Source organism: Hypomesus transpacificus, chromosome 14, assembly GCF_021917145.1.
Source record: "Hypomesus transpacificus isolate Combined female chromosome 14, fHypTra1, whole genome shotgun sequence".
In the NCBI taxonomy this organism is placed as follows: Eukaryota; Metazoa; Chordata; class Actinopteri; order Osmeriformes; family Osmeridae; genus Hypomesus; species Hypomesus transpacificus.
The window spans coordinates 10,518,659-10,528,489 of NC_061073.1; the positions used below are offsets into that span (position 1 = coordinate 10,518,659).

The following is a 9,831-nucleotide window of genomic DNA, read 5'->3' on the forward strand; positions in this document are numbered from 1 at the left end:
AAAGAGAAATCACCTTTAATTGTTGAGGTAAGATTAGGGGCACAAAAAAAAGGTCTACTCTTCAACCGCCAACCCCGACCTGGTGTTGTGCCCTCAGATGCACCCCCAGGGGGAATTCTGTTCTGTATGTCCCAGCATCAAATGATTCTTACTGTATATTGGGGGGACTCGTATGAGGAACCAGACTAAGTTTCATGCATGTGACACTTTCCTAGTCACAGTGAGCAGAGGGTGCATTGCATTGACATCAAATGGAAAACAATGCCTACCATGAAATGTTCTCCCCCTGCATACGTTTCTTCAATTCTACCCCTTCTTTTAAAGCTATATGCTGAAGCTTTTAAAAAGCTTTTAAAAAAGCAATTGAAGACTCAGCTATTCAATCAGGCTTTTAGTTAGTCGAGGGGTTTTCATGGTTGTTCGTCATGTTTTCTATTTAAAATGTTCTTGTATCTTAAGTTGTGGTGTTGTATTGTATTTTGTTGTGAAGCACTTTGTGATTTTTATCTGTGAGAGGTGCTATACAAATAAATGGTACTTACTTACATTATGTACATTTAATAGCATGCATTTAATACCAATAATACCTGGTATATGTTGGACAGGTCTGAAAACAGAATGGTCCATGGTAGGTGGGGTAGGGGTTATTATTTTGTATTGGGGCGGTACCCAGATTTGCGCCCGGGGGCGCCCGGGGGAGATGGAGGGGGGTGGAGGGTGTGCTGGTGATAAATCTTGCCTAGGGTGCCAAATGTGCTAAAACCGGTACTGTTGGTTAGCGTTCGTCACTATACATTTTGAATTACGTGTTTTAAGGATTTTGTGTTTTGCACAAAAAAACCGACGTTGTTCTCTTCTATTCTCTTAAAACATTACAATGTGAGACCGCTGTCTCCCCTCCGTTTGGTTGCGGTATCAAGACGAAATCTTTCACTTTTTGATTCGAGTGGTTTGTGAGCGCGCTCCTGCGAGGGGGTGCTTTTAAGGGCGAGGTGCACCTGTTCTCGCCATCATTTCAACGATTCAAACGGGCTTTGGTTAGCGTACTACGTGAGCAAACGATTCACCGCCACTTGGCGGCACTGTGGCCAGAACGTCAGAATAATCACACCCAACCGAGCTAAATGACGAGGTAGAATGTCATATCAGAACGCCACATCCGCTGACCGCTGCCGGTGCCTGCAACGTAAACAAGCTTTAAGGTAATGCAAAGGGTTTTTACAAGTTTATACTACCAAGAATGCAAAATGTATGACAGAACATGCTTCCTTTCTGAATCAGTCGTTAGTGTAGGTAGTATGCCTGCAGTCCAGTAATTATTTTGCACTTCGCCAGTCTCTAAGAAAAGCTAGCCCCAAGCCTAATAGCAAGTTACAGCTCCCAGTTTCTCACATACAAGCAAGTTATGGAAACTAAGAAAATGCTTAACAACATTCCTACGTTATAGTGATCTGTGGTCTCTCCAGATGCATACACTGAAACCTGTCAGGAGATAAATCATAGCACTAACTCAGTGTTATCCCTCCCTCCCTCCCCTCCCCTCCCTCTCCTTTAGGGTAATCTGCATTTACCAGGGACATCACCCCCATGTTGCGTGTTATCGTGAGGTCCCTGTGTACGCGGTGCCAAGCCCTTCCACACCCCTCTCTCCTGAGCAGGCCCTGTTCCACCTCTGGCTCGCTGGAGAACACAGAGACGGTGGACGCCCTCTATGACCTGTCCGTGGACATCCAGAAGATCCGCCAGCTCAAGGGCTGGGTGCTTCTCCAGAGCCCGGCCTACGTCAGCCAGACCGCCCAGCTGCTGAGGGACCTGGGGGCGGATGGGCCCAAGGTGGCCCGGGTCCTTGAGCTGTTCCCCGAGGCTGTGCTCTGCAGCCCGGATGAGATGCTGGCCCAGCGAGAGCTCTGGAGCTCTGTCTGCCCCAACCCCAAGGAGCTGGTGGGCATCATCGAGAAGTTCCCCGCCTCCTTCTTCACCTCCTCCTGCCACCACAGCAACCAGCGGGAGAACATCGCCTTCTTCCGGAGCCTGCAGCTGAACAGGCGCGTGGTCGCCAAGCTGATGGCCAGTGCTCCGCAGAGCTTCAGCCGGCCGGTGCAGCAGAACCAGGTGATGGTGAAGACTCTGCAGGAAGCGTATCTGGAGCTGGGCGGAGAGGAGGCCAACATGAGGGTCTGGCTTCAGAAGCTGCTGAGCCAGAACCCCTTCGTGCTCCTCAAGCCCCCTGAGGTGCTGAGGGAGAACCTGCTGTTCCTCAGCGCCCGCGGCTTCTCTGCAACCCAGCTCCTCCGCCTGCTCTCCAAGCTCCGGGGCTTCGTCACCGAACTCAACCCCCACAGCATGCGCCTCTCCCTGGCCTACTCTCAGGACACGCTGGCCTGCTCCGACTCTGACCTTCGGGACATCGTCCTCCGCTGCCCGGCTCTGCTCTACTTCCCCGAAGCCGTCCTGGAGGAGAGGATCCAGGGGCTGCTCGGCGCCGGGGTCAGCCTGGCCCAGATCATACAGACCCCCTCGGTGCTGGAGCTGACCCCCCAGATCGTCAGCTACCGCTTCCAGAGACTGAAGGCTCGCGGCTACAGCGTGGGGACAGGCAGCCTGGAGGTTCTCAACGGCACCAAGAAAGACTTTGAGGCGAGCTACAGCAAGCTGCAGCTGCGCAGGGACAGGCCCCTCTTCAACCCTGTGGCTCCCCTGGCTGGAGACGACTGAAGCCAGCGTGAACGTGGGAACTCTGATGAGGTTGATTTATTGGTAATGGATGGAAAGTGGATTTGAAAGGGACCGAGACCTCAAACTAGTACAGTACTACAGTGGTGCTAGTTATGCCGATAACACAGTGAACAAACGAACCTTCATTAACTCTGTGGAATATATGGGGTTTCCTATGTGCTCATCTTAATCACAATCAGTTGGTTCAGCTAGCGCCTGGTTAATATCCTGTCTTATTATTCATAGGTCTGTGTTCCTCCTGTAGCCTACTGTGTTCTGATGATGTCACAGTTCTGTGATGTAGGTTCCACCTGCCTATAATAACAAACACCTGTTGACTGTTTGTTATCTTTGTTTCTCTCTGTTCACTATAAACACAGTCCTCTGACCTTCATTGCCTCAGAGAGACTTTGGTAGTACCGTTGTGTGTGAACTGGTCATTTTTATGTCAAGGTGTTTTTAGATTGCTACGTACTTATGAACCCAAAACCTGAAGACACGGACAGAACTTTTCTTCATCAACCCTGACAACAATAAAAGAGAGAAGTTGCAGTTGAATCTGCAAGTGTACTGACTTTGACCTCATCGGCTCTGGAAAATACTGCTCTTTAGATCTCCATGAAAATACTCATCATTGCAGATGTGCTGTGAGTCAGTAATTGTGTTTTCCTGACGTAGATTACTGTCCGAGGTCTTGTTAGTTTGCCCTGAAACTGAGTGTTTTGGATAAGTGCTCGTCTGTATTTCTCAGCTCAGCTAAATGAATATGTAGAGGGGCATGTTGGCCGGGTCGCTGGCGGGGCACATTAAGGCCTTCTCTCTCTCTCTGTCTCTCCATCTCTCTCCTCTCTGTGTGTGTCTATCCTCTCCATCTCTCTCCTCTCTGTGTGTGTCTATCCTCTCCATCTCTCTCCTCTGTGTGTGTCTCCTCTCTGTTTCTCTCTCCCCCCCCCCCCCCCTCCTCTGTTCCGAGGCCAGTTGGAGCTCAAACCAGGCTCAGAGTGCTTTTTAATGGAGAGCCAGCTACGCAGCTAATGAGCCCAAGACCGCGTACCTCAAGGTCCCCATCTGAAGGCGTGTGTGACGGTCAGCGAGTAGAAAGAGTGGCCGCTGGGGGCTGACCAATGGGAGGCATCGAAGACACGTCCGGAAAAACGCTTCCATGTGGCCCATGCTCAGCGTGAAGCTGGTTGTCATGGTGACGGCGGAGGGGTGAGTGCATGTTGGAATCGAGTGTGGCCGTGCCCAGGGATAGACTAAAGTACATCCAGCAGCTATGTACCCAGAAGGACTTGGGCAGGGGGGGTTGTTTAAGGCATGTCAGCTGGTTGTAAACAGGAACATTTTGTTTCTGAAGGTGGGAGGATATGCCTAGAAGTCTAGTGTGGGGACACTGCAGGCACTGAGAGTGCTTGAGAGTTACTAAGTGTTTTCTGTTTAAATGTGCTTTCAGGCTCTCCTCTTTTTCCTCTTCATCCACTATCCTTTCATGTCTGTAGGATTCGTCTCCTGCTCTGATTCCGGTTCCCTCCACTCTCCCTCCAGGGTGAGTAAGTGACCAAAGCACAACAGGTTAATAAGTGGATGCATAGTTTGTTTTCCTTTTAGACGTAACACATGACATCACCAGCCAGGGAAGCACGTGAATGGAATAGGGAATACATCCTATAAAATATGGAAAGGGGTGACACCTGCAATGAAGCCCTGTGATGTCCAACAGAGAGCAGTATTGTGGAGGCCTGGAGGGTGATGGTGGTAAATATTCAACACTGGAGGCCAGTGGGGCTCAGAGTGAATGGGAGCTGAGAGCTCTGAGTTCAGAGATCCAAGCATCTCCTCCCTGCTGTTCTCCAAGCCATCGTTTCCACTGGTGAAGGTGACTTTCTAACAGCTCAAACCAATGAATGAGTGAATATATGGATAGATATATAAGTGAATGCATGATGAGGTACTGCAGTATATATATTAAAAGGAAAAACTGAAAATGTTAAGACAGGGAAAGCAGCCTTGTTCATCTGACTCACTGACTGATCATGGAGCTTCCCCTAGTGGCCTGGTGTAAACATGCAATAAGCGGCTTAATGAGGGATCAGTCATTCATGAAATTGATCATTTATTATCAAACATTTTGAATACAATGAAAATACATAAATGTTATAAACACTCTTGCAAGAAATGTTATACATAACCAGCAGCAATCCTTAAATGATAACTATGAAACATTCACAACAGCAGTTTACATAATAAATGACACGTTTTGTCCTTAAGTGCCTGACAGACTCTTCTATCATATTATAATGTGTTTCAAGAATAAAATAATCTAAGAGAAACCAGAGACCCCCAGATCAGATGCATCAGATGTCTGAGTAGTGGGCATCCTCTGTGACTGGGAGCAGACCACATTTTTACGTGACTAATACTGGGGACACACCACAGGATAATCGGGACGATTTCGGCCCTTCCGACAATCCTAAATAACGTCCCGATTATCTTGATGGTTCCGCAGATTATTTTATCAGATGTTCCCTTGGTGTGAGGTGTGTTAAGAGTGACCACACACTGTAGGAGCAAAACGGCTAAATCTAGGATTTTTTGTCCTCATGTTTGTGGTCTATCAGTTTGAAAATCTTAAAAGATTTTTTTTAATTGTTTAGTGTGTCCCCAGCATAACCCATGGATCCTTACTGACGTCAGCCCTCACTACAACAGAGGGAGGGAGGGAGAGAACAGAGAGAACAGAGAGAACAGAGAGATAGAGAAATAGACATGGAGAGAGGGAGAGAGACAAAGAGAGAGAACAGAGAGAGAGAGAAGGAGGAAGAACAGAGAGAGAATACCTCTGATAAGAAAGGAAAGATGACATCATGAGAAGACTGTCGTCTGGAAGAGCCAGATCAGAGTGCAGGGGTAAATGAGCACCAGCTGGCCTGCAGCCTGCAGCTGACGACAGCTTCAGCGACACTCTCTGCTCTCCTGACCGTCAGGCATACCTAGAACAGAATCCTGGGAGGGGCATGGTGATCATCTGACAGCATGATGCCGCAGGTTCAAATACCCCCCCACACCTAGATGTAAATTATGTTCTGTGTACTTATATGTTATGTTACGCCAGGTGCTTGCGTTGTCTTGTCTTAAGAATTTCAGTGCCCAGTCTGACCTTGTGTTGTTCTGTGTACCTGACAAATAAAAGACTTGAACTTGAACCCCCCCCCCCCCCCCCCCCCCCCCCCCCCCCCCCCCCCCCCCCGTACGTCGCTTTGGATAAAAGCGCCTGCTATATATTAAATGTTATTTATTATGATTGATCAGATAGGAACTGGAGTGAGATATTTCAAAAAAATATAATTCCTTACCAGTGGAGACGATTGGCTTACATAACAGAATGGTTGTCTAAATGATATTACCATACAAGACTGCAGAGGTTTACTTATAATTATAGCATCTTCCATAAACAAATCAAAAATCTGTGCACGTCATTTATTGTGAAATCAGGAATTTACACCCTGCAAGAAGTTTTGAATCCACAACTGCATGGTTGGATGTGGAAATGTACTTTTCTGTGTATTTTTGCTTCATTCAGTCATTACAGCATCACCAGACCTATAGATCTGCTTTTTGAAAACTTGAAACTTGTACTTTATGCCGTTTTCCTCCTGAATCTCATCTGGAACATGTGGAAACCTTGATCACAAGAAAAAGAAAGAGACATATCTTAAGATGCACACCAACCTTGTATTATTTCACAAAATCTCCATAATATTTGTGGGGCCATGATTGTTCAGAAGCTATCTAAAAAAAAAAGAATTACAATTAAATTAGCATATTCATTGGATTATAAATTACCATAATGGTATTACCCTTCAACCGTAGAGATAATTGCATTCTTACTATACCTAGACTGCTTTATAAAGATCCTCCGATCAAGCATGGGGAAGAAGACATCACAGTTGAAGTCGGCCATGACGTCTGTGAGGTAGACCAGGTCACACCAGGGGTGTTCCAGGCCTTCCTGCAGACCGGGAGGGGGGGGGGGGGGGGGGGGCTTTTATGACCACGACTTTATGGCAGGGAATATCACACACATAAACACTGCGTGCGAGTGACCAGTGTACAATACAGAAGCTGGTTAAATCACTTCAGTGTAGCTACCGCGTAGTGAGAAAGTGCAAAGGTAAGTTAGCTAGCTAATACCCCCCCCAAAAAAATACTAATATAATTTAGATCTATAATATTTTTGTCACGATTATATTTATAATGGCAATTAGCTGTATCATAGTCACACGAATGTTAATTATAGAAGCATGCGCCTGCGCTGTACTGGGTTCCCTTTACGCCCTGGAGAAGAAGTTGACCCCCCCGATTGTCTTTGTATAATTCGCACACTGCTGCATACCACACAACCATGCTGTGGTAGCCGGACAGGGAGCTATGGTACTTAACCCTTGTGCTGCGAAACTTTACCCAATACCAAAACAAATAAAACTATTTTTCTTTTAACCTTCGCGCTGTGGGGGGGGGGGGGGGGGGGGTGAGACAGCCCAACGGTTAAAAGAAAATACCTCACTTTATTTTGTATTAGGGTAAAGTTGTCGCAACACGTGGGGAGGTCACATTGACTGAAGGGTCACAGTGAACCGAAATTAATAGCTGCACACACACACACTTTGGTTCATTTTGCTTAACGGTTAGGCTACCTTGTAGACCTGGTGCCCTCCCACGACCCAGATGGTCTCTACAAGGTCCCTGATGTGCGGGAGAGACGTCAGGCCCACGGCTGCTTTAAAATCCCTGCAAAGGAAATGCGCGTGTTCGGGCACGTCGCTGGGAAGAACCACAACACGACCATTAAAAAACTAACAGGACCCCAACAAAAATGTTCCACTACATCTCAAACGGCTATCATTTCAAAACATTCAGATAAAGCGCATCAGGGATCGTATTGGCATGCGGCGGTGTGTGTATGTCTCACCTGAGGGTCTTGCTCAGAACCACATGGACAACATCAGACATGGGAAACAGACTTTCGGGGTTGGAGTACCAACAGTTCTTTCCCCAAATCAACAGGTTCATCTTTCCTGCACCACAACCACAAAAAGGAATCGTATAGTGACACCATAATATACTTGATTAGACGTACCTGCACAATCTAGATTAAAAGGTTGAGATAAGCCTCGAAAATAAATATCATAGTTCAGTACAAAATCTTTTACATTTCCATTTTACCTGCTCTGGACACTCTTGTGACTGTGTCTACAAAAAACTTGAACTCTGTCCTGTAAAAAGGAGATATAGCGGTTGAAATCTATGGACCAAACGGATATTAGCCTATAAAATAAAGTTGTTTACTAAAATGATATAGACCTGAAGATAAAATGGTTCAATGACAAACAACGATCTAATAATTCCACGAGATTCAAATATGTGTAGAGACATCAAGATTTAATAGTAAACAGATATTAACATATTCAAACAAACTGTAAATTGACAAATGCGTCGTTCCTGATTCGAAAACGAAAATGCATTACGCATCCGTAAGCCTACAATCCTACTGTAAATCTACGTCATTCTTACGGTAAATGCCAAGGCAAGCCTCCATTCTTTCCTATCCCCCAGTTGCTGCACGCTGCCGCGATGAGCCGAAGCGGTCTTCTGTTCTCCTTGTCCAAACTCATTGTAATAGAATTAAACACGACTGCGCAAAGTGATATTATCACTGTTTCTTACATAACTGCATCTGTCAATCAGATTGTGAATGTGCGCAATAGGATCATGAATGACTACTATGGAACAAACAAGGCGGGGCAACAAATGTGTATCGATTAGCCTGTTGAATCTCCGCTACAATGTTTAACTGTCAGCCCCCACATCTGGAAACGCTGGGAAGGAATGCAACGTGACTTTCAATGGGCCAGCGAAACATTGTGCTATAGCTTAAATGAAACAAAAAGGAAAGTTTCTGGCAACTGGTCAACCAATGGATAACCATACACCACCAAAAACTATAGCTAGATTACGTTTTGTTTATTGCATATCCACAAACAACAGATAAAACAAACAGTCAAAATACTACTTAACAGAAGCAATAAGACGTGCGCTGGTGAACTTTATAACTCAGAAGCTCATACGGGTAAAATTATTACCCTGAAAATGTCCAGAAGATATAAAAAAAATTGCATGTGGCTGTTAACAGAATAATTTAGTGGTAAAATCCTGTGTTCTGACTGTGTGTCCCCACACTAATAGTAATACATGGATATTGCAGGCTCCCTGTCTTGAGCCATTAGATAAACCATGTTGTTGAAAAAGTCTTCACATTTCAAACACTTTAAGGACTTCCTTAGCTCCTTACAGGGACGATTGGAAAACAATGAAGAACCCTGGTGGGGAAATCATAAACAGCTGCCTCCGACACACACACACACACACACACACACACACACACAGACACACACACACACACACAGACAGACAGACACAGACACAGACACAGACACACACACACACACACACACACACACACACACACACACACACACACACACACACACACTAACGTTAAGAACAGTATGTTCCTGTGGTTGAGTAGGCCTCTCCTCAGTACATGTGGCTTGTCTGCCTCTGAATATTGTGGAAAAACTACATCTCACTTAGGGATCATTTGTTTTATGAAACCCTGTATTCAAAAGCCTTCTATTGCCCAGGGCAGGTATGCTCTTGAGAAGCTCTATAAATGTTCACACCCTGGTAGCAATCAATAAATCAAATGCTCTGACTAATCTGTGGCTGTCAGAACTGTAATAAACACGACCAATCAGCGTTCCCGACTGAATGCAATGATGAATGTCTGTTTATGTGACAAATGCATTTTGAGGTGTGAAACTGTAATCCAGAACAGAACGTAAAATAAATACAAGTTTCTGCGACGTTTAAATGGGCCTAGTGGAAAGACCAACTGACCTTTTAACACACAAGACCATCACATTCCAATCCAGTCTTATGGGCTAACTGATATTGTACCGTTGTTAATTCCAATTGGTCTCAAACTGAAAGCGGAACATCAGACAGCTGTGGGATCCCAGGGTGTGTTTGTTACAGTAACCAGGCCTCCACACTAAC

At 45.8% G+C, this 9,831-nt stretch overlaps 2 protein-coding genes across 2 annotated transcripts; one reads left to right on the top strand and one right to left on the bottom strand.

Annotated features, from left to right (window-relative positions):
• Positions 1-989: 989 nt before the first annotated feature.
• mterf2 (mitochondrial transcription termination factor 2) lies at positions 990-3,134 on the top strand. Its single transcript, XM_047034885.1, has 2 exons — positions 990-1,202; positions 1,556-3,134. The coding sequence occupies exon 2, from the start codon at positions 1,588-1,590 to the stop codon at positions 2,713-2,715; it is 1,128 nt and encodes a 375-aa protein (XP_046890841.1). The 5' UTR covers positions 990-1,202; positions 1,556-1,587; the 3' UTR covers positions 2,716-3,134.
• A 2,838-nt stretch (positions 3,135-5,972) lies between these two features.
• Positions 5,973-8,528, bottom strand: zgc:153031. The gene is made up of 6 exons (XM_047034906.1): positions 8,287-8,528; positions 7,939-7,988; positions 7,685-7,790; positions 7,410-7,536; positions 6,609-6,724; positions 5,973-6,396 (listed from the first exon to the last, which is right to left on the bottom strand). The coding sequence occupies exons 1-6, from the start codon at positions 8,385-8,387 to the stop codon at positions 6,288-6,290; spliced, it is 609 nt and encodes a 202-aa protein (XP_046890862.1). The 5' UTR covers positions 8,388-8,528; the 3' UTR covers positions 5,973-6,287.
• Positions 8,529-9,831: the final 1,303 nt, after the last annotated feature.

Excerpts from the sequence above, each read along its gene's own strand:
- mterf2 (XM_047034885.1), top strand. The coding sequence starts at position 1,588 with ATGTTGCGTGTTATCGTGAGGTCCCTGTGTACGCGGTGCCAAGCCCTT.
- zgc:153031 (XM_047034906.1), bottom strand. The coding sequence starts at position 8,387 with ATGAGTTTGGACAAGGAGAACAGAAGACCGCTTCGGCTCATCGCGGCA. Across the intron at positions 7,791-7,938 it reads CACAAGAGTGTCCAGAGCAG|GAAAGATGAACCTGTTGATT; the intron begins GTAAAATGGAAA and ends GTTGTGGTGCAG. Across the intron at positions 6,397-6,608 it reads ATCTTTATAAAGCAGTCTAG|GTTTCCACATGTTCCAGATG; the intron begins GTATAGTAAGAA and ends CTTGTGATCAAG.